The 27,670-nt window shown below is 48.5% G+C and overlaps 7 protein-coding genes across 7 annotated transcripts; 3 read left to right on the top strand and 4 right to left on the bottom strand.

Moving 5' to 3' along the window:
• Positions 1 to 190: 190 nt before the first annotated feature.
• T069G_02239 (cytochrome p450 domain-containing protein) lies at positions 191 to 2,210 on the top strand (the record flags this gene model as incomplete). The annotated part of the gene is made up of 8 exons (XM_056169449.1): positions 191 to 205; positions 434 to 544; positions 620 to 985; positions 1,049 to 1,263; positions 1,327 to 1,433; positions 1,533 to 1,891; positions 1,953 to 2,042; positions 2,103 to 2,210. 8 exons carry the CDS (start codon positions 191 to 193, stop codon positions 2,208 to 2,210), a joined length of 1,371 nt encoding a protein of 456 aa, XP_056034765.1.
• A 2,799-nt stretch (positions 2,211 to 5,009) lies between these two features.
• T069G_02238 (KR domain-containing protein) lies at positions 5,010 to 13,325 on the top strand (the record flags this gene model as incomplete). Its single annotated transcript, XM_056169448.1, has 7 exons — positions 5,010 to 6,888; positions 6,943 to 7,971; positions 8,021 to 8,437; positions 8,585 to 8,934; positions 9,019 to 10,123; positions 10,199 to 13,221; positions 13,281 to 13,325. 7 exons carry the CDS (start codon positions 5,010 to 5,012, stop codon positions 13,323 to 13,325), a joined length of 7,848 nt encoding a protein of 2,615 aa, XP_056034764.1.
• A 564-nt stretch (positions 13,326 to 13,889) lies between these two features.
• On the bottom strand, positions 13,890 to 15,302 carry T069G_02237 (amidase domain-containing protein; the record flags this gene model as incomplete). The annotated part of the gene is made up of 1 exon (XM_056169447.1): positions 13,890 to 15,302. The coding sequence occupies one exon, from the start codon at positions 15,300 to 15,302 to the stop codon at positions 13,890 to 13,892; it is 1,413 nt and encodes a 470-aa protein (XP_056034763.1).
• A 1,747-nt stretch (positions 15,303 to 17,049) lies between these two features.
• Positions 17,050 to 17,854, bottom strand: T069G_02236 (uncharacterized protein; the record flags this gene model as incomplete). The annotated part of the gene is made up of 2 exons (XM_056169446.1): positions 17,050 to 17,714; positions 17,779 to 17,854. 2 exons carry the CDS (start codon positions 17,852 to 17,854, stop codon positions 17,050 to 17,052), a joined length of 741 nt encoding a protein of 246 aa, XP_056034762.1.
• Positions 17,855 to 19,037: 1,183 nt separating this feature from the next.
• T069G_02235 (prolyl oligopeptidase family domain-containing protein) lies at positions 19,038 to 21,347 on the bottom strand (the record flags this gene model as incomplete). Its single annotated transcript, XM_056169445.1, has 1 exon — positions 19,038 to 21,347. The coding sequence occupies one exon, from the start codon at positions 21,345 to 21,347 to the stop codon at positions 19,038 to 19,040; it is 2,310 nt and encodes a 769-aa protein (XP_056034761.1).
• A 348-nt stretch (positions 21,348 to 21,695) lies between these two features.
• T069G_02234 (nmrA-like family domain-containing protein) lies at positions 21,696 to 22,619 on the bottom strand (the record flags this gene model as incomplete). The annotated part of the gene is made up of 1 exon (XM_056169444.1): positions 21,696 to 22,619. The coding sequence occupies one exon, from the start codon at positions 22,617 to 22,619 to the stop codon at positions 21,696 to 21,698; it is 924 nt and encodes a 307-aa protein (XP_056034760.1).
• A 515-nt stretch (positions 22,620 to 23,134) lies between these two features.
• On the top strand, positions 23,135 to 27,133 carry T069G_02233 (fungal zn(2)-Cys(6) binuclear cluster domain-containing protein; the record flags this gene model as incomplete). The annotated part of the gene is made up of 6 exons (XM_056169443.1): positions 23,135 to 23,717; positions 23,780 to 24,454; positions 24,532 to 24,620; positions 24,979 to 25,095; positions 25,299 to 26,273; positions 26,381 to 27,133. The coding sequence occupies 6 exons, from the start codon at positions 23,135 to 23,137 to the stop codon at positions 27,131 to 27,133; spliced, it is 3,192 nt and encodes a 1,063-aa protein (XP_056034759.1).
• Positions 27,134 to 27,670: the final 537 nt, after the last annotated feature.

Genomic DNA, 27,670 nt, shown 5'->3' with positions numbered 1-27,670 from the left:
GTGACCTGATTTGTATCATAAATGGAAAAAACCTTTGTTACATCATCGTTATTTAGTCGCTTTTAACAACTGAAAAACAGTTGCCCTATTTATGCCAGACGGATCCATTTGTAAACTACAACATTTAGTGTCAAGTTTATTTATTTTCCAACAGGAACTTGCGAGGCATTGGTTGTCTTGGATGGGCACAATGAACAAGACGCTCGTAACTGCCATCAATGCATCGGCAGAGCTATTTTCAAGTTTCAGAGATGATTTCTATGGAGTTCGGCTTTTGTGGCTGGCTGTGGTAGCGACGATTGCTGTTGTCTTTGTGCACCTGTTTCAAACCTGGTGGTCGTTGAGACATATTCCAGGGCCCTTCTTGGCCAGCCTCACTAACTTGCAAAGGGTCTGGTGGGTGAGAACCGGGCGTGCACATCTATATCACCAGGCTGTTCATGCCAAATATGGCGACATTGTACGGATTGGGCCTCACATGGTGTCTGTCAGCAACCCCGAAGCTATTCAGACAATCTATCCGATTAGGTCCGGGTTTCCCAAGGTTTGTATCTTGTCCTGGACCTTTACCGCAGTGTCTAGAATGATGCAATGCTAACAATAGGTTTCTCTCTCTTAGAGTGACTTTTACAGTGCATTGCGTCCATATTCTAGTGAGCGTGGCTCTATGCTACTGGTATTCAACACACAAGACGAACAAATGCACAAGAGGCTCAAAAGTCCAATTGCTCCGCTTTTTTCACTCTCGAACACTGTCACATTCGAAGGACTGGTCGATGATGTACTTGCCTGTCTGTCTGAACAGCTAGACAAGCGCTTCGTGGGCACGACGGAAATACTCGACTTTGGCAAATGGGTGCAATATTTCGCCTTTGATGTTATGGGAACCATGTCCTTTTCCAAACGATACGGATTCCTTGATCAAGGCCGGGATGATGAGGGAATGCTAGACGCTATTTTCAACTACATGAAGACTGCGGCACCAGTACGTACTTTGTTGGGTGCTTCTGTTGATGACTCATGTAATCTTACTGAACATGTTCCCCAGATGACACAGATTCCTTGGCTGGACCCCTGGTTCTATAAAAACAAGATTGTCCACAGCTTTAGACGGACTCCGGGAATGTCAATTCTTGGGGTTGTGAGCAAAGCCATTCGAGAGCGACTGGACGGCAACGACGACGCTGGCACGCAAACTAGCGGGAAGGATTTTCTATCTCGCTTCCTTGAGATTCACCGGGCTAACCCAGACTTGCCACCATGGTAGGAATATCCTCACTTGCGGTGCTTGGGATATTTATAAGCCGTTATTAATACAATCTACAGGGCGTCAACTGCTTGGACGTTTTCGAATGTTATAGCAGGCTCTGATTCAGTTGGCTCTGTAATGCGAACGATTCTGTGGTATGTGCCATTAAAGCCTGATCAATCAGGTTCATCTCCCTCTAATTACTTTGTGTATAACGGGCTAACAATCTTGTAGTAAGTCATGTGTAGCGAGCAAAAGAAATAGGCGGTTAATCTTTTCGCAGACAACCTGGTAAGTCATCCGGACACGCTCCAAGCATTGCAGCGTGAACTAGACGCTGCAAATCTCTCTCGTCCATATCCAAAATGGAACGAGGTCCGCGATTTGGAATATCTGGACGCATGCGTCCAAGAGGCTGTGCGCATACATCCACCGTTTGCTCTTCCCTTTGAGCGGGTTGTTCCCGTCGGCGGAGTTGACGTAATGGGCAAGTATCTGCCGGAAGGCGTTTTCGTCGGTGGTAACCCATACGTGGTCAACCGACACAAACCCACATTTGGCGAGAACGTAGAAGATTGGAGTCCGGAGAGATGGCTTGGTGGCGAAGGTCACAAGAAGAAACTTGAGCAGAGCATACTCACCGTAAGTGTTGGAGTTCGTGGATTAGGCCCTTGAACTGTATTGGAACTAACGGTCAGCACAGTTTGGCGCCGGGAGACGTGTGTGTCTTGGAAAGTACATTGGCTTGTTTGAGGTTAAGAAGTTAATACCTTTTCTGATTCTCAACTACGAGGCAAGTTGCCATGTCCCCGAGTGTTGGAACATTGGAGCTGCTATTGACAGAGAATTGCAGATTCAAATCATCGACCCCAAAGCTCTAACGGTGGAGAACGGCTTTTTTTTCAAGCAGGAAGGTTTCAATTGCAGAATAAAAAAACGCAAGCAGTCATCAACAGACTAGAGTTCAGTCTGTCAAATTGGCAAGCCCCGCGAGATACATCGATGACAATAAGGGGATCAACATTTGTGCACAAATAATTAGTTCAAGAGACTGCAAAGCTATTGAGCTTTCTCCCAAATTGACACTAAAGATCGCAGCGTGTCTGTACTAGATTAATTTGTGAATCAAAGTAGTAGGCTAAGATAGAATCTCTAATATCGTTGTGACTCAAGGCCCGTCAGTAACTCCTTGGACCATATGGTATATAACTGATCCGTAGGACAGAGCGGATTCGGACACCCAGCGTCTCGCCTTAAACATCCATCCGGTCAACGGCTATACGATACTTGATGACTTTCAACCAGCCATTGTCTCATGCCCTTCCACAACTCTTACTGGCCAAATGCACGACTCACCATCATACCGTATTCCCTCGTATACTTTAGCAGTGGGGAGTTTTGATCATAGTGTTATGCTAACATAGGAAGGTTACCACACTCGTCCTCCTCGAAAAAACAGACAGTAGATCGGAGACTCCGCCGCTCAATTCTTTCAATGAAATAGAATAGCTACATAAAATACTCAAATTCGTGCTGCTCTCTCTCCAAAACTCACTGATATATTGAATAGTTCTTAAAATTGTCAATTGGACATTTGGAGAAGGCATAAATCGTAGCCTCTATTGTATCTAGTTTTGGTGAAATTTGCACACTTGAACAGAGTCTTTAGGGTAGGATGTTCAAACAGACTCGGGTACGAGTATGTCATGGGTAGAGTAAGTGATAGTCGTCATTAACGCCCTATGGGGATCCCTGCCTAAACCTTACGCCAGATTCCAGAAAACAAGCATTGTAATACTCCGCAGGTTAGTAGACTGCGGAGTACTACAATATCGTTAGTTAGGCCGTCTTCAGGAATCTGACACTATGCACTAGGCACGGGCCGGAGAAGCCGGATGATGAAATACTCCGCAGTCTAGTACTGATAGTTAGGTGTATTGTCATCTGACACTTCACGCTAGGTACAGTGCAGGAAACAAGGATAATAAACCGCACTCCACAGGGTCTGCGTTAACCCTGCAGTATCTAAGATTACATGCCGAGGCACAGTTTCGGGAGCCAAGGATAGTAAACACTGCGACTGCTGCTGTTACTACCTCCTACTCTACTACAAGGCAGGCCTGTAGTTATCAGACACGGCAAGAGATGCGCAGGAAACAAGGATAATGAATAATTGCTGCAGCATACGTGTCAGATCTGCAGTTATCTGACACACACGGGCCAGGTACAATCTGACAGATAAGAATTATAAAATCTCTATAAATTGACGAATCGGGTATGCTAACAATACTGAGACTGGTAGTGATCGTCATCCACGCTTATCAGGGTGCCGCAGCTGCCGCATTAACCGTTAGATTCTGCCCTGCGTTAGGCAGCGGGGAGCGAATGCCGCTAGTCTAGACCCTGGAGCATCGATGTGATAACCAACGTTGTATTTTATCCACCCCTTGGTATTGCGAATTCCGATAGACAAATGTGATGGAATCTCTCGAGTTGATAGAGTAGGGATATTATGATACTACTCTTGGTAAGGATCGCCGTTTACACTTATCAAGATGCCGATTTATCCGTCAGCTGCAACCCTACGTTGGGTACAAACTACAACACACCAAACAAGGTTAGAAATAAAGTAAGCCGTAGCCATTAAAGAAAGTTATGTAAGTGATACAAAGTAGTGTAGGAGCCACTAGACTGGACTAGGGGTTGCAAGGGAATACATTGTGTTGCTTTGGTTAAATATCTACTGGTGATTTATCATAAATCATTATACTTGAAGAGTTTTGTATTGATGGAATATAATCCTAGTTTGTTTATTTACCTCTTTCGTCTATATATACTTGTGTAAATTATCTTTTTGTATAATAAAATGAAAGTATTAAGTAATAGTGAACTACACACTGTGGTTGTGATATACTAACTATAGGTATTTTAAAAGCTAATAAAATATATATTTAGTATATATTTCTATGAGTATAATTATATTGCTTTTGTATACTCTTTTTTAATATATATATGTAAAGATATCATTGGGATATTATTTTATAATATAAAACCCTTAAATATAACTTAAAGTATTTATATTATATTTCCATTTTAATAACTATTAATAGTGCTAGGGTATAGGTTGCCTTTAAGCTAACTATTATAGCTCTACTTAATATTTATTTAAGAATTAAACATTTATATAAACAATAGTATAAAGCAAAATTACTATTTAGCTTATACTATAAAGAACATAATATATAATTAGTTTCTTATGTAAATGGAAAGAATACTAACTGCGTACTATTTTAAAGCTTTCCAACTGTATCTCAGAACGTAAAAGATAGATTGCTATCACTAGCTGTTGCCACTTCACCAACACTCTTATCTTGATTAGAAATATACTCGTAACCTGCACAGTATGCATCAGGCAATGAAGCTACAAACGTAATAGAAACTAAGCTGATACAATACCCTGATAGCTGTAGCTTCGTTGACATCTGGCACATAGCTAGCGTCAGATTGTTGCAAGGGCATACGTGCCGTATCACGATTTGACATCACTTCTTTCTGGGGTATTCTTATATTCCTCCGGCTAAATCACCAAGTCGATACACTCGCGACTGGTATATATAGTTCTACAATCGAAGTCGTAGCTTTGATTGAGTTCACTTTTGCTTATTGCAACAACTTCTCGTTTCAACACACTTTGAAGAACCTTGTTAATGGCACATTTCCCCAAATAACAATTCTTTTGATTGGGAAAACAACATCAGTCATGAGCACACACGGGCTATATCACCAAGTCCGTTGGACGACGGCTACACTATCCGGCAAACCGTTTCAATTTGAGAAAGTAGTCTTTCTCGCTGGCGAAGGGGAGCATGACACAATCTTGTCAGCATACCAAAGCCAACTTGCCGAAGAGGGCCACAAAACAGCCATTGCCAGAGAAGTTGAGCAGATAGCGCCATTGTTAACGCCTGATGCAATTGTCGTTCATCTTCCTCAGGCGGTGAATGACAAGTACGGGGTCTATGAAGCGGCGACTAAATCGTGCACCAGTCTCATTGCTGCTGCGCAGATGCTGCAACAACACACCCAGGCCAAGAGAGGCACGGCTTATAAGCTGTTTTCAGTCATCACCAAAGATTCTGGTATCAGTGAACTGGGTTACGCACCTCTCTATGGACTGGCACGCGCAATGAAGATGGAAATACCAGATCTCTTTGGCGGACTGATCGAGGAAGACGAAGGACGCTTTCCGCTTTCCGCTATAAAATATGCCCAGGGCTTCGATGTCGTCAAAGTCTCCAATGGAGTGGCGCAGACTGCGAGGCTCCAACCGTTCCAGGACATTGAAACAAAAGGGGCCGGTGTAAAGCCAAGTCTTGATCCCAAGGGCACATACCTGATCACGGGCGGGACCCGAGGCATAGGTTTGGAGACTGCGACTTGGATGGGGGAGAGAGGGGCTCGCAACATTGTACTGGTGTCCCGTCGTGGTTTGCCTGTTCTCAACAACGAAGAGAAAGATGCTGATACCGACGCATTGGTCAAACGGATTGATCATCTCCGCACCTTAGGGGCTATTGTACATGTGCTGGCCATTGACATCAGCAAGCCGGATGCAGATCTGACTCTGCGGCAAGCCTTAGACAACTTAGCCCTGCCTTCTGTAAAGGGTGTTATTCACACAGCCGGTGTCGCGGGATACCGCACATTGGAGCGCTGTACTCCCTCTGAGGTGGACAACGATATGGCGCCCAAAGTGATGGGCGCCCTCCATCTGGACAAGTTATTTCTACCAGGCACATTGGATTTCTTCATCCTGACATCCTCTGTTGGACAACTCGTTGGATTTCCCGGCCAGTTGTCTTATGCGCCATCAAACTCGTTCTTGGAAGGATTAGCTGCACGGAGGAGACGTCAGGGAGACAACAGCACATCGATCCAGTGGACTTGCTGGGATGGCGTTGGTATGATGGCTCAAAGCAAGTCGGCTACACGTATGATCACTACGGGAATGCAAGCCAAGGGCCTTGCAATCATCAGCAAAGAGGAGGCCCTGGCGGCCTTGGATGGCGTCCTTAGCCTCAAGTCTGACCATGTGGCGGTGGTGCGAGTGTTGGAGCTCAAGAAAGGAGACCCGCCAAGGCATCCAGTGCTATGGGATATCACACCCCGAACAGGAGACGAAAAAATCACACCAACAAGTTATCCTGAGCATGCAGTGGCCATCGTGGGCATGGCTTGCCGGACAGCGGCCGGAGACACCGCAGATGACCTTTGGCAGGCGATATCGTCAGGTAAGAGCATGTTCCGCGACTTGGACCCGAAGCGGTTTCCCGACGCAGCCAGTAAAAGCGAGAAGATGGTGGGCAATTTCTTACGAGACACCGAATCATTCGACCATCAGTTCTTCAAGAAGTCTAAGCGCGAATCTGCGGCCCTCGATCCACATCAACGCCTGTTGCTCGAAACCACTTACCACGCCCTCGAATCAGCCGGCTGCTTTGGAGAAGATCAGCAACAGGAGGCAGAGACCCACGATGTGGCCGATGGTGGCGAAATCACCGGCTGCTTCATCGGCATGAACGCGCCAGACTACCCCTTGAATCTGGCTTGCAACCCATCGTCGCCTTACACGGGCTTCGGTATGCTCCGCTCCTTTGTTGCTGGTCGATTGAGTCACCATTTCGGCTGGACAGGACCTTCTCAGACTATTGATACGGCTTGCTCGTCGGCTATGGTTGCCATACACCAGGCCTGCCGGGCGATCCAGGTCGGCGAGTGCACGAGGGCTATCGCTGGAGGTGCCAATCTGATCACCAACACTGCCTTGTTCGACGCCCTCCGCACAGGCGGGTTTCTGAGCAAGACGGGTCCATGCAAGACATTCGATGCTCGCGCGGACGGATACTGCCGTGGTGAGGCTGTCGGTGTTTTGGTATTGAAGCCAGTGGCCAGGGCGATTCAGGATGGCGACGACATTCACGCCGTATTGCTGTCCACTGGCAACAATCAAAACATAAACAACACTAGCATCACAAATCCTGTTCTGAAGAGCCAGAAGGCATTATTCAGAGACGTGCTGCTGCGCGCTGGTGTCAGCCCAGCGGCCGTGTCGTATGTCGAGGCTCACGGTACGGGAACACGCGCTGGTGACCCCGTCGAGGTTGAGGCGATCCGACAGGTTCTTGGTGGTCCGGACCGGGGCAATACTTTGCATGTCGGCGCTGTGAAACCCAATGTCGGCCATTCTGAGGGCGCTTCAGGCGCGATTTCCCTGATCAAGGTCCTGCTCATGATGAAGCACGGTAAAATTACACCTCAGGCCCAGTTCCAAACACTGAACCCGAATATTCCAGCCCTCGAGCCTGACCAAATGGCGATCTCGACCTCCTTGAAAGAATGGCGAGATGACTTGCGTTTGGCACTGGTGAGCAGTTATGGTGCTTCTGGTAACAATGCGGCCACTGTCGTTGCGCCTCCACCTCCTCGATCGTCATCTTCGCCTTCATTGCTTGAGTCTAACACGGCCAATGCTTCTGTTTCAAAGTTCCCTATTTTCATATCTGCCGGTTCTAAATCCAGTCTTTTGGCTTATTTCGCCAAACTGAAGAGTCAGCTAGATAGAGAGTCGTCTACTCCTGAGTTCGTTCGGCACCTGGCTTTTACGCTGGCGAAGAAGCAGAACCGCCAACTCCAACACGTGTTCTCCACGACTGTCACATCTGGTAAGTCATATACTCGCTATTTACAATGTTCTAAGCTTCTCCAGACTAGGTACTGACTCTCCAACTCAAGTGAACGACCTGCAGACACAACTCGCTGATCCCGAGAGCCACATTACCACGGCCTCTCCCAAGCCCAAGTCAATTGTGTTACTCTTCAGTGGACAGAATGGCACTGCAGTTCCGCCTGCCAAGGCTCTATATGAGAGCTCTCTGCTCTTCAAGTCATATATAGACGACTGCGAAGAGGCAATTCAGTCTCTTGGGCTTCCCAGTCTCTTCCCGGCTGTCCTCGAGGGAGTCCAAGAAAGCGATGATCTCGTCCTCCGCCACGCTGCCATGTTCGCTATTCAGTACTCGTCCGGTATGTCGTGGATTGCTTCAGGAGTGAGGCCCCAGGCAATTTCTGGCCACTCCTTTGGCGAGTGGGCAGCACTGACTGTCTCGGGCGCCATAACACTGAAGGATGGTATGCGACTTGTTACTGGGTATGTCTTGTCCCCGGGCTGAATTTGCTCCGATTATCTGAGCCTGGCGCCGTATGCTAACAGTTTGATAGTCAGTAATTAAATGATTCGACTGATAGAGTGACTTTTGGAATGCTAATTATAAATAGGACGTGCATCTCTCATCGCGAAGCTCTGGGGCGATGACACCGGGTCCATGGTAGCCATCGAGGCCGACTTGGTCGGGACGGGGACGACGCCTGCTCAAAACATGCAGCGCTTCAACGAGCAGCATCCTGACGTTAAGCTTGACATTGCGTGCTACAACGGGCCTAACAACTACGTTGTCGCTGGGCATACACCGGACATCGACTTGCTTGAATCGCACTTGATCGAGAGGAAAGCCAGCGGTGAAAAGCTCCGCTTCAAGGTCCTGAGAGGAATGCATGCATACCATTCAGTCATGGCTGACCCGATCGTTGATGAAGCAGCGGTGCTATCAGCTTCGGTCACATTCAAGGTCAGTAGAAAGAGATACTCAAAGACAGCTCAATAGCCTCCGTTTTCTATTGAGATGATTTGCTAACCCTCTCTTTCGGGATAGAATCCCATTTACCCTTTCGAATCGTGCCACGAGGACTCCTGGACCGGTCCTGGTCCCAACGTGATCGCCCGCAATACTCGGGGTGCAGTGTACTTTGGAAAAGCCATCTCGCGCATTGTCGATCGTCTGGGTTCATGCACGTTTTTGGAGGCTGGCTTCGGCGGTCCCATTATCGCGTTGGCACGGAACGCGATACCACAAGCACAGGCTCAAGACCAGCACGGCTTTGTACCGATCAATGGCAAAGACCCAGTTCGATCTCTTGCAGACGCCACGGTGGCGCTGTGGAAGAACGGGCACACGAACGTACAGTTCTGGCCCTTCCACCGGAGCCAAGCCGCGAGCTATGTGCCCGTGCATCTACCGCAGTATCAATTCGAAAAGCACAATCACTGGCTTGATTACACTCCCCTTGGCAGCGCAAGTACGAAGCAAGGCGGCGAGGCACCACTGTCCGGTTTGTGCCCTCACTGCCACCAAGACATCAGTGACTACCCCTACATAGAGCAGGACAAGAGCCAGAATCAGGGAGAGTATGTCTTCAAGGTAGACACACGCAGCAGGCGCTACCATGAGCTTGTCAAAGGTCACATTGTTGTTGGTTCTTCATTATGCCCAGCAGCAATTTACCTCGAACTGGCTGCGCATGCAGTCGCTCTGCTGAATCCTGGGAAGAACGCGGAAACCACAGTGGATGCCATTAAGATCAACGCTCCTCTTGGTATAGACTCGAAACGCTCAGTCAGACTCACGTTAACAAAGAAGACGGGGAGTGCATGGGACTTCAAGTTGGCTTCCTTTAAAGACAACGAGAAGCCAACCTCACATGCCACAGGCGTCATATCTCTGACCAACGGCTCCAAGTCTGGCAGCGAATCGAGCGATAGACACATGTGGGAGCGCCTCTCAACGCTTCTGGATGATGATACCGATACGGAGGCACTGCGAGGCGCAATGATATACAAGGTCTTCTCCAAGATGGCCACCTATTCGCCGCCGTATAAAGGCCTGAAATACCTCGTTGGCAAACAAGGCAAGGAGGGTGCAGGAGACATTCACATGCCGCTGTCCAACTTGGACGCTTCGGCCATGACTCCCAACAAGAGTATCGCGGATCCACTGGTTATGGACAACTTCTTACAAGTGCCGGGCATATTTGTGCACTCGCTACGGGACGCAGGCGAAGAAGAGGAGACGAACGGCGAAATGTCTTACATTTGCACTGGCATGGATTCCGTAGGCCCGCTAAGTGCGCTGAAGGGAAGCGCGAGATACAGAGCATACACCAGGATTGTTCACGAGGACAGCAAAGAGACCATCTTGGATGTATTTGGCTTTGACAAGAACACAAGAAAACTTGTCTGGTCTGCCAGGGGCCTAAAGTTCTCGAGAGTTCCTCGCATCTCACTAGCCAAGGTGATTGCGGGAGCCAACCCAGGAACAAGTGTGGAGATCAAAGAGCCAGTCAAGGCTCCGGCAAGACCAGTTGATGTTCAAACATCCACGCCCAAGAGCTCGTATCAGAGTCCACCAGCTGCTATCACTGCTGCTCCGATCGCGCCTAAGAAGCCCAAAGCTAAGAAGAGTGGTCAAAAGTCGGTCTTCGTGCTGGGTGGCGTGCAGCAGCTTCTGAGCAAGTCACTCGACATTCCTGCTGAGGACATCATTGAGAGCGCAACGCTAGAGGAGCTCGGTACAGACTCGCTGGTGACTTCAGAAATCCTGGCAAGTATCTCCGATACATTCAAAGTGGACATTTCGAATGATGAGTTCACCAAGATTGTGGATGTTGCCTCTCTGTGCGCTTTCATCTCTGCTCGAGTCGGTGGCGGTGACGATGATGCCGGCGCTGAGATTGACAGCAGCGAAGAAGAAGAGGAATATCAGCAGCCTGAGCATGTATTTGAACCTACTGTTGAGGCAGTCGGCAAGCCTTCATCGGCTTGGCGGGAGCCTATTTTCTCGATACTCAGCCATTCCCTAGACGTGCCTATCGAGGAGATTCAGATGGACTCGAATCTCGAGGATCTGGGCGCCGACTCCCTTGTCGCATCGGAAATCATCAGTAACTTGAATGATGCGTTCAGCGTTGACATCTCAAACTCGGAATTCTCTTCACTGGTCGATGTGGCATCCCTGTGCAAGCTCATCGGGGCAACTCTAGGTGTTGATTCAGCGCAAACTCCCACTTCCAATGGATCTCATGGGCAGTCAGCCTCCATCAACGACATCTCAATGACTCCGTACACGGGCGCAACCACGCCGGCTGCTGCTGAGAAGTCGACGCTGGAGAGGAGCGGTGGAAGAATAACCCACGCAGCTTTCCAGCAGATCCGCCGCAACTTTGATGCACATGCCAAGGACACCAAGTTCACGGGCTATTGGGATCAGGTATATCCTCCTCAGCTGGAAACCGTCGCAGCATTCATTACCGAAGGATTTGCCAAGCTCGGCTGCCTCATTGAAAACTTCAAGCGAGGAGAGAAACTCCCTGCCCTGCAGGGAACCCTTGCCAAATACCATAGAGAAGTCCCGCGGCTCTGGGATATCCTAGAGGAGGCCGGTATCGTCGAGAAAACAAAAGCTGGTGACTACATGCGCGGCCCGACGCCCCTACATGACCCAAATGTCAAGTCGGCCGTGGAACTCAGTGCCGACCTCATCGCACGTTTCCCTCAATACGCATCAACACACGGTCTGCCTGATCTTCTCGGGCCACATTTGGCTGAATGTCTGTCTGGCAAAGCTGACGCTGTCTCTCTTTTGTTTGGCTCTGATAAGGGTCGCCTCCTACTAGAAGACTTCTACGCAAACGGCCCCGATCTGCTGGCCACCACAAGGGTTTTGTGCGACTTCATCTCAGCCGCTATCCACTTGCAGGCCTCCGATGGTGAACCATTCCGGATCCTCGAGGTCGGCGCCGGCACAGGTGGCACCACTAAACATCTCGTACCGCTGCTTCAAGCCACTGGACTTCCCTTTTCATATACATTCACCGAGCTCTCGCCTTCACTGCTTGCGCGCGCCAAGAAGACATTTAAGGGCGTTCAAGGCATGGACTTTAGTAAACTGAACATCGAAGAGGAGCCCCCGCAGGAGTTGCTAGGAAAGTACCATGTCGTTGTGTCGAGCAACTGCGTGCACGCAACACGCAACCTGAATGTTTGCCTGACTAATATCCGCAAGATGGTACGACCTGACGACGGCGCCGTGGCACTGGTTGAGCTGGCGCAAAAGCTGGCGTGGTATGACCTTGTCTGGGGCCTTCTGGACGGGTGGTGGTTGTTCGACGACGGCCGCTCATATGCGCTGCAGAGCCCCTGGGCCTGGGAGAAGGTCATGAACGACTCTGGATTTGCGCACGTGGACTGGTCTGAGGGCTCAACGAGAGAATCCAGAGGTGTCCGAGTGGTCTGTGGTATGGTTGCTGAGCCGGAGAAGCAGTGTTCTGCAAAGGCGACATCGACGTTGCTTCATCGTGGTTCACGGGCTTCAGGAGGCCGCAACGTATTCCTTGCCCCAGATGGATTTGGGTCCGGTGCGGTGTTTGGCGCTCTTGGGCCGTTGCTGAGCAGTGCTGAAGAGGTGTCTGTGTATGCTCTCAACAGTCCCTTCCTCAAGAACAAGCCCGACGCCCTCAATATACCTACTATCGAGGAGCTTGCTGCCATCTACGTCGGCGAGATCAAGCGCCGTCAGCCCGAGGGTCCTTACTTGCTCGGTGGATATTCGGTCGGCGGTGTTGTGGCCTATGAAGCAGCGCGACAGTTGCTTGAGGACGGCAATGAGGTCGAGAAGCTATTCCTCATCGATACGGCGTGTCCCACCTTCGCAAGCACGCTACCCGACGCCTTGTGCGAGTTTTTGGATAGCATAGCCCAAGACAAGAATGGCGAGAGCAGCAGAGGTAAAGTTGTTGAGAACGACCACTTCACGCTAGCAAGACAACAGGTGGCGGCGTACAAGGTGAGCAAGCTGCCTGGCAGGAAGTTGCCACAAGCTGTGCTAGTCTCAGCGAAGGAGGGCGCAGACAAGCAGGATACTGTGCGCAGGCCAGAGGTCAAGCCCGAAGAACAGAGGATCACAGAGTGGTTCTTGGACGACAGGGTCGACGACGGATCTTTGGGATGGGATGAACTCTTGGGAAGCGTGAGTGTGGTTCGCGCCGACGGCAACCACTTCTCCATGATGACTCCCGCAAAGGTAAGCAAGTCGATGAAATCTTTTCCTACAAACGGTTCAATTTACTAAAACTCAATCAGGTTAATACTTGGGCCTCGACTCTTGCTGGACTGCTTGGGCCTTGAGAGATCTTATTTTGCAACAATATTGTTGTCTGGTGATATTCCCATTATGGTGATTGGGGATGAATAGGTGTCTGGTAGAGTAGCAGATAGCTATTAGTCAGAAATAGTAAATAAAAAAAGTGATTGAAAGCATTCATTAAAAAGCAAATGTAAATCCGCTGGGTTAGCTACTAAAGAAAAGTTATCCTGGAAGTATTACTTTGAGCCGGATTGTAAGCTTATCGCTAAAATGCAATAGCAAAGTTATACATTTTGAATACCAATACGCTTTATCTTATTTCTATAAATAACAAGTAAACGATTAGGCCGATATCATTACTATCTTCAATACCTCCCCAAGCCTCACAGTCGGTGCGGAATGTGGTATCGTACTAAAGGGCCTGTGGTCAACCCATCAGCCTTAAACCACCTCGCCATGACAGCTACATTTAAATGCGATACACTTTTAAGAATAAAACAACATCTTCTATAAGTAATGAAATATATACTATAGAGATATAGTACTCAAGTCCCTAATCCGATATTTAAATCCCTCGACTGCGAAGTTTATCCTAACGAGCCTGTTTATATGTTTGGATGAGACCCCTTAACAGGGCTGACCTTTTCCAGCACGGATGCGAGGTGCAGGACTGTGGACTCAGCGTGCCAGCTACTGACAAGCTGGACACCGATTGGCATGCCATCATGACTTGCTCCGAACGGGATTGACAGTCCTGGTAGTCCCGTTACAGTGAAAGGCGTGGTGGTCGAACAAATATTGAAGTTACTGACGGTCTGCCCGTCAATCGTGAGCTCTTCAATAGCGTGCCCATGCGAGGGTACTGGAATCACAGGGCACACAAGTGCATCATACTTTTGGAAATATTCGGCAAAGCCGTCCTTGAGCCTATCAATTGCCTGCTCAGCATCAACGAACTCGGCCATTGGTGTTTCGGGAGTGTTCAACATGCCCCGAGCATTCTTGAAAATCTTTTCTTCGGGTTGCCCGCTGGTGATTTTCACCATGGGGGGTTTCATCTCATTGACATGAATGCGTAAAAACACGTCCAGGGCGAAGTCCTGCTCCAGAGCCGGGATGCGGACAGACTCGACGGCACAGCCTGCAGCTTTGAGAGCCTCGGCGGCAGCCCGGACGGTTGAGCCAACCTCGCGATCAATAGGGCCAAACCCCGGCTCTACTAGCCAGCCGACCTTGAGCTGTCGTTTGGGCGTCGCTCCGACTCCGGCATCAAAGTTGGCCCCCAGTGACGAAAATGCATCTTGCCCGTCGGGGCCAGCCATCACCGAGTATGCCAGAGCCAAGTCGCGAACGCTTCGCGCCATTGGCCCTGTATGCCAGAACCGGCGAGGCTCTCGTGGCCATACGCCTGTCATAGGAATACGCCCGTGAGTTGGCTTGAGCGCCATGATGCCTGTCATCGCAGACGGGCCGCGTACTGAGATGCTAAGATCGGTGCCCAAGCCAATAGGGGAGAGTCCGGCTGCAATGGCCGCCGACTCTCCGCCGCTGGAGCCCCCTGGCGTCTTCTCGAGGTTCCAAGGGTTGTTCGTCCTGCCCGTGAGGAGATTCTCACTTTCGCAGGCGTATGAGAATTCCGGGAGGTTGGTCTTGGCAAGTAAAATGGCGCCGGCGGCCTTCATCCGCGCAACGCTGACGGCGTCGGACGACGGCACGCGGCCTTCGAAAATTGGCGAGCCGCGTTGTGTCGCCACGCCTGCAGTATCAATCGAATCTTTCACGGTGAATGGGACGCCATGCAGGGGGCCGAGATTCTTTGTACCAGCCTGCACTGCTGCGTCTGCGGCTTTGGCCTCCTCCAACGCACTCTTGTTAAGGGTGACGATAGCATTCAGCTGGGGGTTCAGAGAATTTATGCGGTCGAGGTGAGCCTGCATAACTTCTACGGCAGACACTTTGCCCGTGCGAATCAGCTCGGCAAGCGCCGTAGCGTCGGAGTATCTAAGATCCAGACTCATGATGCCTTGCTGTTCTGACAAAGACTCGCAAATGTCCTTTAATACTGGTTTTTCCACCACAGAGGATGAACTCGAAAAAAAAAATGTTTGGTTGATAGAAAGGCGATGATGTCTTTTACAAGGACTGAGGCTAGCGTTGAGAAATGAACCGCTCTTTATAGAAATCTCCCAAGGCTTCATGCGGTTCAACCTTACCTTCTGCTATCAGCTGTCTTACCAATCATCTCAATATCTATTTGCTCTGACATCTTTTAGCTCTGACATCTTTGCTTCAAACCGATATGACGCACTCAGGATGCGCATAACTTCGCCTACCAGACAAGTTCGGAAGTACGTTAGTAATCTGGCCTGGCAGGTAACTGTTCCAAACATGTACGACTGCCTTCCCCTTGTGACACTAGCACTCAAGCTTAATTTGTAAGCTATAGAGACACTTCTGTTCCTGGCACTTTCTGCTGCATTCGTACTGGTGGCTGTACTACAGCGGCCGCTTCATCCGTTGAAACGGAGTTTCCCGCTTTTTGACCCTGTTAACTTCTATCAGTGGCCGTTTTTGCTCAGTGTCAAAGTTCAAGGTTCTATGGTCTCTCTGGAGGTTGCTATTGTAACGATATAACATTTACAATACACATTAGGAAATATTTCCAAAGCGCGTGTCTCAACAGCAGCGTCATATAACAAATGATCTCCTCTGAGGTCGATTGAGAATTCAGGGCCATTGGGCATCAGTCGTGCCTCGTTAACTACTAGTGACTGCTGAAAACTTTCACGACAAGACTTTTCAAATTGGTTTCAAAGGTACAAGACTTGTTTTTTTTTTTTTTTTTTTTCATTAGCTAGGTACCTTAGTATTGGATTTGTAAGTTTTATTTTAATTGTATCATACATACAAATCACTGTGGGGGTCGATATGTCCGGTCCCTATGTTATGTCCGGACATTAGGTTACTAATCGATCACACGTAATCCGAATTTTTATATCTAGCGGGAACACTCAGAGACCTACAGCCTACCGCTGTCCTCGAGGCACTGTATATATCGTGTGATAGAAGTACGACTTTCCGAAGACGTTCTAAGTTATTGGAGTAAAGTAACCTATGATCTGAACAAGTGGCGGGACGAATTCCTCTACCAAAATGTCCATTTCTTCAATGAGTGGGATTAGTATTGGCGAGCGCGAGATTAGCTCACGCGACGTAAAGAGGAGCTAATGCAGCGGACCGAGGGGTAGCTGCTCAGTGGCTGGCGTTTCCACCCGGTGAGTACATCGAAGAGAAGTACGTTTTCGAGTATTCAGCGGAAGGGAGCAAAATCAAATAGTCTAAGCTGGTTGCTCCGTGGAAAAAAACTCACTTGTAATATATGACTATGGTATTAGTGCATATGGCAAAATATGAGCGTGCACCAGAGGGGCAAGACTGCAGAGCTACGCTCGTTGAGCAGCCGAATCCTGTTGTTGCAGGGTATCCTTGACCGATCTGTCTCTGTGGACCTCGTAGAGTGTATATATAAGAGGTCCTGCCCCCGACGTTTTGATAGATAATGAAGACCTTTCATCAAGACAATAATGCACCCAACTACACTTCTCAACATGTCCATCATGTACATCACTTGTCGATGGGCTTGGCCTAGCGCACTGGCCTGGGTCTGAAGCAAACCAACCTCACCCGTCCCTGACAAATGTACCAAAGCTTGAGCCGGGTTTCATTACTGTACCAGCACGACAGTTTTTCATCAGTATTTAGCCATCACGAGCCATCACGCTCGAGGTATGGTGCTAACGCTTCTTGGTGCTTCCTGAACGATTCGTCGTAGCTCATAACCCTTTGAAACATTTCTGGATTCGGAACCCTCAGCCACTGCCAAACTCCTCCGATTAAGCAATCCGCGTAGCTAAAAGTAGTACCCTCTACGAACGGGCCCTCGGGATGTTCGCAAAGGAGCTCCTTGGTCTTCTTCAGAGCGTCTTGAGCGCTGGCCCATGCACCATCCCAAACCAAGGGGCTCTCGGCGAGCTCCGATAGCGACGACACTTTAAAAAAAGGCGCATATACATTATTAAAATGTGTAGTTGTACGCGGATTATAGGTTCGACTGTATAACGTATAACAATTATCTGCCCCAAGCCCCATCATTAGGTCGTGGGCGAGCCGTATTGCGCGCTCCGTGTAGCCATTGTCGAGCCGCATAGATGGTGATGGGAATAGCCGTTCGAGCTCGTCCACAATAGCACGTGAGTTTTGCACAGTCGATCCGTCAGGAAGTGTCACTGCCGGAAGAGTAAACGGAAACCATGTATATTCGTCGATAACATTAGGTTTCACGCCTTTGGATATAAGAAGATCTTTGATGTCAGGGTATTCAGTGTGCACAACCTCGTAGGGGACGGCTTTATAATTGAGCACCAGACGTACTGGCTTCCAGTTAGAATTTGTTACGATATGATATACGAGAGAGGGGCTGGCTTCCTGCCGTACTTTTCCAAGTGTTGTTTGAGTAACACTTGTTTACTCTTCCAGCAAGGTCGTAGAATATTATAGGTTTAGACTCCATTCCAGGTGATGACCAGATCGTGCTAGCTGTAGCAGACTTACTTCTGACTGGGCTGAAACAATGAGATGAAGTGAGTTCATTCTGGCTCTATATACTCCTTCAATTTACGTTCGTCCTATAACTGGCTATTAGTTTGTCATTATCCGCCGCTTTAGTGCTTAGGAGGTGATATTTAAAAGCCTTCGGGACATATAATTGGAAACGGACGTCAGCTGCTAATGAGATAGCGAATGGCGACCCAAGATTACACATACACTTTAGTGGATTAAATACTAATCACCGCTAGGTTTGCGTCAAGGGTTCACCTCTCTCGCTGGTTGTATTCCTTTCTTCAATGTGGATCTCGTGCAGCGCGGAATCAACTAGGACGATGGTTCAATCGCGTTTGCTGATGGCCTCACCATGCGGTTGACGGGTCAAACGGCCAAAAGACAATCGTGGAGGAATCTAGTCGGGTACCTTCAACCTGTACTATCATTGAGTTTCGGCTCTGAGTATGTTTGACATTTTTGTACTGGTAAATAACAAGTGGGAATTGAAGCATGCCTACGGAGGCCATAAGGTTCATGCGATCAGGCGCACGCTAGCCGATGCTTATGCTTAATGTTCCGAATCAGTAAATTTTTGATCAGCACCTGCGACTAGCTTGCTCACTCCAGCCTTCATCACACTACTTCAACGTCAGGTTCGGCACAGTCAGCTCACGCCCGATCACACAAACATGACAAATTAATAGCTGCTTGGGACAGCGTAAGCATGAGAAGAGTTGTGACACATGTCGTTCAAAAAAAAAAAAAAAAAAAAAAAAAAAAAAAAAAAAAGAATAAGAAGCCTCCGTGAATGCAATTCAGAGCTCCGTATCACACCTTTTCAGCAACAAACGACGAGGCAGCTTATCCACGGTGCTGGTAAGATCGCTTCGATTTACTTGTATGGCGTCCTTTCGAACAATAACATGGCTGTGGTCCTGGAAGAAGAAAATAGTTCGCTGCTATGTCAATCAGTATCAGCACTTTGGGCACACTACAACCTCAATCGCCGAGTCAATGCAGTCGTCACTAAAAGGTTTTCCCAAGTAGTGGTGATCTTACAACCGTTTTTTTCTCGGCTTATACGTTTCTGGCTGCATCAAGAGTTGGATTCAGAATGATCAGATATGGATCTAGTAAGAACAGAGCCGAAGCTATATACATGAGAATTGCTGCTTCTTTTGGAGATGGCGTTGAAAAAAGTCAGCCTGCCGCATTTGACCATATTGTCCATGTCCACAGCCATGCTTGCCGCCCGGTATAAGGAGCATCTCGTATATTTTCCCTGCTTTGTTTAACGCATTTGCAAATTGAAACGTCGATGACGGATCTACATTGTCATCTAGATCCCCAACGATCAGCATAAGATTCCCTTGCAACTTCTCAGCGTTGACGACATTGCTCGCGTCCTCGTACGACTTATCAACGGGCCAGCCCATCCACTGCTCGTTCCACCAAATCTTATCCATGCGGTTATCGTGGCATCCAGAGTCTGCTGCTGCCGCTTTATAAAAGTCTCCGTGATGGATCAGTGCAGCACCCGCACTTTGGCCGCCAGCAGACGTGCCCATAATACCAACGCGCTCAAGGTCCATCCATGGACGCGTCGCCGCTGCCTCTCTGATCCACTTGATGCGGTCGGGGAACCCTGCGTCGTGAATATTTTTGTAGCAGACGTCGTGAAAAGCTTTCGATCGCCAATTTGTCCCCATGCCGTCGAGTTTTACAACGACATAGTCTCGGTCAGCCCAGCCGCGATACCAAGAATAATTCGAAAAAGCTTTAGGGGTATAGTAACCCTGTGGTCCCGCATATATCTCTTCGAGGATTGGATATTTGTTATTAGCGTCAAAATTTGCAGGTCGAATGATAATGCCGTGTATCATAGTGACTCCATCACGACCTGGGGTAGAAAATATCTCCGGAGCATTCCATTGAGAGTCAGCAAGGCGGGCGAGCTGGCTTTCCTGGAGAGTCAAGATTTTTGCGCCAGTATTTCCATCCCGTAACACAACTTCTGGGGGACAATTGACTCTTGACCATGTATCGATCAAATAGCGATAATCTGGAGACCACTTCCAGGAATGAGTTCCGTTGCCATCGGTAAGCATTGTGAGCCCTGAACCATCAAAGTTGATCCTTGCAAGTTGAGCATAATACGGATCTTGACCCTTGACCATGCCAAAGCCGGAGAACCAAATCTGGCGCGTCTTCTCATCTACTCTACTGACAGCCTTGACGAGCCAGGTCCCGGTCGTGACTTGGTTCTTCAAAATACCCTGCCGTAGGTCGTAGAGGTACAAATGATTCCAGCCATCACGCTCACTAGCCCATATCATCTCCTCCGTGTCTAAGATCAAATGACGATAAAGCTTGGTGGAGTAGTCGATGAATGTTTTGGTACTTTCTTCTACCAAGACTCGAACGCGACCATGCACAGAGATTCCAATAACTCGCAAGTGTTGATGACCTCTCTCGTTGAAAATGAATCTATACTCTTCTCCGCTCTTATTCCAACCGAGATTTGTTAATGCGTATGGATTGCGGAACAGAGCATCGTCTGTTGGTATTTCTTTGCGCTGGCTTAAATCGAAAAGACGAGGCCTATCAACTCTGACTTGATGACCAGGTTTGAGGTAATGAATAGACTTTATTTTAGGCTGAAGCTGTTTAGTAGGTGAAGACTCAACCAGGTGCATCTGATAGTCCTGTTCAGGCGTATACTGCCATATAATAGCAAATTGTCTGTCGGGAGAGATATAGATTCTTTCCTCATCATATAGGCCAGTTTCAGTATCATCGCTGGCAAGAGTTTGCTCATCTCCATTCTCATAAGTAGCCCAAACTGTTCCATTTCGTATAGAGATTAGGGGAAATCCCGTGTCATTCTTGGGTTTGCGAGCGCCATCTTCACCACGCAGTAGATTATCGTCAATAACAACGGCATCTTTGTCTTCTTCCTTTGGCGCAGCATATAGAACCTTTAAATTTGGATCTTCTTTGGCATGTATTCTCCATATGTGGCCATTCCAGGTTGTGAAGTGGCCGATTTTCCCCACTTCAATAACACCTCGCCAGACTGGCTCGCACGAGTGATCAACCCATTCTATCGTTACCGGGGAGCTGCATCTGTTGAGAAATCGAATTGATACTTCGCTGGCCGCATATGGGGAAGCGAACTCTGTATTTACAAACCTTCCCTTCAAATTTGCATTGTCGAGAGGGTTGTTCCATTCCATATCACCTTCAGTTAGAGACTTCAAGTCTATCCACCGACCCATCAACCGCTCTACCTCTTGAGCTAGAGTATCCTCGGTAAAGCCCCCTTGGCGAGTGGCCTTCAGAGCATTGACAAGCACAAAATCATGACCGTTTCCAGGCAGTTTGAGTTGGTACCAGAATATATCTCCGCCTGGCAGCCAATGCGGGATAACTTTGCTACTCTCTATCACATAATTCTCCATTTCTTACTCTTAGTAAAAAAACAAGGTTAGTGTTGAAATGCAAAAAGGCCGAAAGTCAGAGGGCTGTTGAGGCTTATATTTCATCAGTTATATATACCCCGCACCACAGACTATATATTACTTCGGCATTACTAATACATACATAGCTCATTAATTATAAATAAAATCTCGCTTTGGCTCTGGCATATATTTACTTGACTCTTGCTAAACTGCTTACACCTAGAGAGATTCATTGTTAGAACAAGGTTATTGTCTTATGATAATTCTGTCATGCTGAATAGCAATACCTTTTATTATCTCTATAAAGAACAAAGGCCTTAGGTCACCTGTACAAATAATTGTTTTGCTTTATGCCGCCTGTTGATAAGTCTTCTTAACAAATTCTTTGTTTCTCTCGAGAAATGCAGAAAACGAGCTCATTGGAACTCCCCAGCTTTGAACCTTGTCCATGTCGACGAATTGAACCATGTCACGCATTGCAAACTGTCCGAGAATGAAAGGGTTGCTCTTTTTCTCCTCGATAGAGGCATCTGACATATACTCGGCCTTCAGTTGTCGTCCAGCAGTGGCTGAGAGTCTTTCAAGAATCTGCTCAGGGCGAAGGAGCTCGTCGGCAAGCTCAATCTCTTGGCCGGTAAACTTGGTAGGGTTAAGAATTGCGGCAGATGCGAAGCGGCCAATGGTGTCCTCGTCTACCATGGGCAGCGTGGTCTCTTTCAGCAGAGCAGTGTGCCATATTCCTGACTGCGGAAGATCGCCATACATGATGACTTTCGGCGGCAGGTAGTTTGCCATGAAGTTGCCTGGCCGCAGTATGGTCCAGTAGTTGAAGCCCGCATCACGCACTTCCTTCTCGATGCTCTGTTTCGAGAGCAGAACTATAGCCATGACGCTGTCTGGGTCCCAGTGTTGAAGTTTCTCGGGGGCGTTTACGGCAAATCCACTAGAGTACAAGATGTGTTTTACCCCTGCATCCCGTGCAGCGGCGATGATGGATTTTGCCCAGCGCAGCTCAGCGGTCCAGTCATTGAAGTCGGGACTGAAGTTGAGAAAGGCAGCAGTGCAGCCAGCCAAGGCTCGTTCAAGAGCAGATATGTCGTCGAAATTTCCAGGGAAGAGCTTGGCGCCGAGGGCCTCGATAGATTGTGCTTGAGGCGAAGACAGGTCACGGACGAGAGCCGTTACTGCGACATTCTCGCAGAGAAGTCTGCGAGCAACGGCGCCGCCTTGTGTGCCGGTGATACCGCAAACGAAGACTTTCGGTTGAGCCATTCTGATTTAGCCGTATAAAAAAACTGAGAGGTGTAATATTTGCTTTGTTTTAGTTGGTGGCAGGTCGTTGTGATGAGTTCAGCCCATATCAGTCTTCTGAGCGAGACGCACGCCCGCTAATATATTCATTGCAAAGTGTATTATCTGAACGATTGCCGTGATGTAAAACATTGTGAATGTCTCCGCTACGAAATTTCCTGAGATTAGCTTATGAATCGTCGTCCGTAGAGGATTTACTAGCTGGTGGGCGGAAATCCGCCCGTTACGAAAGCTGGTAGTTGATTCAGAGTACGTACATGTACATATGTATTAGTCGGCGGAATTCCGCCGAACCCACTTTACATCACCAGCAGGCAGAAGCTCACAACATTAATCTTATCTCTTACAATCACAACTTACTACTCGGTTTTCATAGAACTGCTCGTCCAGACTCATCCATCAGCTGGCGGCGGGATTCCGGCGAAAGTTGTGGCTCATAGACACGACATGCTCTCCAGAGCCTTGACCGACCAACCATGTCCTTTACGGCTCGTGAGCGCTACAACCCACCACCTCGAAAGAAGAGTTGCGCGGCATGCATCAAGGCCAAGCGCCGCTGCGATTTTGCCGTCCCGGCGTGTTTGAGATGCTCGCAGCGACAGATTCAGTGCGAGTATCCGTCACGTACGCCGCAGGCCAAGGTCAAGGCCTCTAGTCGTGCTGCATTCGGGCCGGAGCCATTGCAGGACGTGCCTGTTCCTCATGGCCCCTTGGGCGATGACTGTACGGAGGGAGCTAAGCCAATGGCCTGCCAATTCGGATCTGTTGGGGCCGTAGATCAAGAGTCCAGCGAGCACAATATGCATACATTTCTTAGCGATCTTGCTACTCTCGACTACGGTGCTGAGAGTCATGACTACGATGTTGTGCAGCAACCGTCCATGCTAACGGCGCCAGCCACCAAGGGACTTCATGATCGACTGACAGAGGTTGTCGCGAGAAGACTTCAGTTCTCTTTGGATCAAATACAGAAAGCACCCAGGACCATGGTGATGGAGATGCAGACACCGTGGTCGCACCCACTGCTCTATGCCGACAGCATGCCGCGTTCGATGCAAGGTACGAGAGCATTTCTTTGTGTCGTTATCGGATCCAACGTAGCTAACACCATTAACAAATAGACGCCATTTCTTCTTGTGCACTTTATTTGGCAAAGAACCAAGCAAATGCACCCGTCATCCTTCGTTGCATCGAGTCTCGAGTGCAGGATTTGTTGTGCGAGCCTTTACCAACGACGCCAATGGACAGCCTCGCTCACACCCAAGCTCTACTCCTCTACCAGATTATCCGCCTCTTTGATGGCAACATAAGCGCTCGAGCATCAGGCGAGCGCACCATTCCAATTCTCGAGACCTCTGCCATCGGCCTCCTTGCGCACGTCATCTTCGACACCGAGGGAAATTGTTCAGACCGTTTCGCCGAGTGCTGTCTAGCCACGCTCTCGGATCTGTGGAAAGACTGGATCTTCCAAGAATCTGCACGGCGGACGCTCTTATTTACCTTTTTCTTTCTACAGGCGTATCGAGTGCTCACAGGCAGCCAGAACCTGTACCAGTGCGATGGACGGCTGGGCCTGTGCCACTCGTGGATGGTGTCAGAGCATCTATGGCAGGCGGAGACAGCGTTGGATTTTAGAAACGCTTGGCGACAGAGAAATCATTTCCTCATCATTGACGGGCAATTCACTATAATGTTAAGTGAAGCAAAGGCCGGTGATGTCGACCTGTTTGGAAAGATGTTGCTGTCCGCAGCAGTGGGAATTCCAGAGTTGGAGGCTTGGTTTGCCAGTCGGGGCGGTTCGTTGAAATGACAAAGTGAAGACGGAGCTAGCATTCAGTGCAACAAAACAGACCTCAACACGGGAAGAATGTAGACTTGACTGTCTATAAGACGGTCTATGTTGTGGGCACCTATTGGTACTACTACCAAGAACGATGTACTATAATCCTGAGACGAGCAGGGGTACGTAACAGTAGGTGTCTTGTGGTTACGATGGTGCTTGTGTTTGCACGGATCCGCGGATCTGCTAGCTACAAGAACACAAGGAGGCCAAGAAGGTTACTCTACAGCGCTAATGTGAGCCCCATGGGGAAGTCGGCCATCCTAACGGTTCTAGAGTTGGTGGATGGGCTATTATAGACCAGACTATGCAGTTCCTCGCCACTAAAAGTTGTTACGCGGCCGGCGTCGGCAATTTCAAGGGGGCCCCTCCCTCTTCGTCAATCGCACAGCAATGGAACCCTCTCAGTCACTTCTAATCTTTCTTTGTCTACTTTTTTTTCATCTACACAAAACCAAAGTACCAACGACAAGTCTACAGGATACGATTTCACCAATCTCTCGACAACGCTGGCTGTCCACACGAGGCGGCATGCCGCAAAACTCACGTCCAGCTCGTAGCAGAGGCTGCAAGCAATGCTTACAACGGCACGTCAAAGTAAGTCTTGGTTTTGTTTTTTTTTTTTTTTTTTTTTTTAATTGAGGGATGACAGACCTCTATATACCTATGCCGTGATCATGTTACATCCTGGCGTTCCTTGCCATTCATGATGGATATTCTTCCCATCACCACATTCTTCCACCTTCTACCAATCTACACGCGTATGCATGCAAAGATTGACAGATGCCTCTCTACGACAGTGTGATGAGCGCGTTCCTTGCTGCAGACAATGCTCGCGCTTAGGTCTCTCTTGCTCTGGACCCATACGTGGCGCCGTATTCCTGGACATGACCAGCAAGATATTGAAACGCGAGAGTGGCCGACGCGCCAAGGCTGCAAAGTGCAGAGCAAAATCCCCTACGCCTACCAATATTCAGGAGAGTATTGAGAATCCAGATGACTGCTCACCGGCTCAATCAGCTAGCGAGCGTCCTTCGCCTTGCCCGTCGACTACCAACGGATTTTCTTTAATTGCCGTGTCACCCGCAGATGAATCCCCAGGAATCCCGTTTCTAGAAACGCCAGAATATCTGGAAGAGACACTCTTCCTTGACCCTGACTCAAACGACTTCACCACACAGCCAGATCTCGACCAGGCTCTACTCAATATGGCCAACGCGCAAGGGCAGCTTCCATTCCATCCATTGTTGGCTGACATTTGTAATAATGAATACCACCTTGTGGGCATATTCGTCGATTTAATTACAAGTTCCAGGCGTCCCCAGCGCTCATGGGTATTTGAGCTACCCAACATCATGGCCACAACGACGTCGCCGTCTGTCAAATTCTCAATTCGTGCAGCAGCTCTCATCTATTATGCCGTCTCAAATAGTGATAACGCTACTGCTGCGGATGCACTTCATTGGTACCTTGCCGCACTAGAGAGCTATCGCATGTCGCTTCACGACTCAGGCCACAGGCGTCCTTGGGATACAAAGGCGCTAGGGAATAGTTCAAATGCCTCGTCGTCCTCTCTCTCTATAGATGAAAACGGTCATTGCAACATGATCTATGTACCCATGATGTTTGCCTACTTTGAACAGATGCAAGGCGCCACTCCTGACGCAGGCCTGAAGCACCTCAATATAGCTTGCGATATACTTCAGGCCATCGGCCCACATGCCTGTTCCTTTGGGATCCAACATAAAATGTTTCGATCCGTTCGTTCTCTCGAGGTAAGGAATGCACCTCAAACCTTTTTTTTTTTTAAAATCCTTTCTTTTTTTTCTTCCACAAGCCGCAGCGAAGATGCCTTCCCATAAATACTAACTCATCACCGCAGGCCTTCCAAGCTATCCTCCGAAACAAATCGGCAAAGTTTGCTACTGTTGATTGGTGCCAAGTGCCATTTGCACAAGAGCCTAAGGCACCTTGGGATCGTATCGTTGATGTTGCTTTTGTATTTCTCCGCGAGGTTCACCTCCCTCAGGTTGACGAGCCTGCTTCGAATATTCGTGATGGAATCCGCGCTATTCAAGATTTGCCTAGGAAGCAAAAGTTAGAGATAGAAGTGGCAGTCAATCGTGTCGTGGTGAATCTTGTGGCCTGGTGGAAAGAGTATGTGGGAGAGGATATTACAATTCCTCGCATCGCTAGACCACTCAGTTTCGAGGACACATCGATATCAGCAGAGTCTTTGACACTGGCCGTGTCGCAAGGTCCCTTCATCTACGGCGATACACACGCCGCCGGTGCCATCGCCCTCTTCAACGCTCTAACCATCATCACTCAGCACATTTTATTGCTCATCGCATTGTCGAAGCCTCCACAGACTAACCTTGGTGGACCAACTTCTGCTGTGGTAGCCTTGCAATCGTCTATATATACTCAAGCATCATCCATCCTGCACGCTGCTCGATATATCCGAGAGACCAATTCATATTGTGGCGATGCATCGCGAGTGATCTTTGCCGTCAAGATCGTTTCGTTGCTGGCTCTGGAAGATGATCAGCGGGATCAGGCTCAAGCTATTGCTGATGATAGGCCAAGGCTTCCCTTACTAGCAGAGGCCCAGGTTGAGACGGTAGCTCGGTAGTCTCACAGAACCATATAGATGACACAAAGAGAGCCTTGAAGAGAGTTCAAATACTGTAACTTCCTCACAGAATGTGTTTCTCGATAGATATATGGAATACAGACATCCATCCGATTGACGTATCGTGTAGAGTACAACATCCCAGAAAACCATAACTCTTGGCCACCAGAACCTTGGTTATATATTTACAGATGTTATCAAGACCAAAGATAAGCCTTTCTTTGTAAACATCATACGGTAAGTATCACGCTTCACTTAGTATCCACCTATCGAATATGGGGAACATAGAATTGGAGTTGTGTGGTGTAAAAATATAGGTCGGTAATTCAAGACAATGCACTCCCACTTTCTATTCCGTGAACGGGAAGATTACCGTATATGGACCATACACTGTCTCCTGCCTACGATAGAGATGGAGGGCTTCAGAGGGCTAGGCGGTAAACGAGGCGCTCCGCGATAGTTACGTATTCTTCAGGAGTGATCTCCATTGTTCTTAGCTTCCTGCAAAAATCGTGTCGAATACCCAATATGGTAAAT

This window comes from Trichoderma breve, chromosome 1 (assembly GCF_028502605.1).
Source record: "Trichoderma breve strain T069 chromosome 1, whole genome shotgun sequence".
Taxonomy (NCBI): Eukaryota; Fungi; Ascomycota; class Sordariomycetes; order Hypocreales; family Hypocreaceae; genus Trichoderma; species Trichoderma breve.
This window is presented reverse-complemented; position numbering and strand designations above follow the sequence as displayed.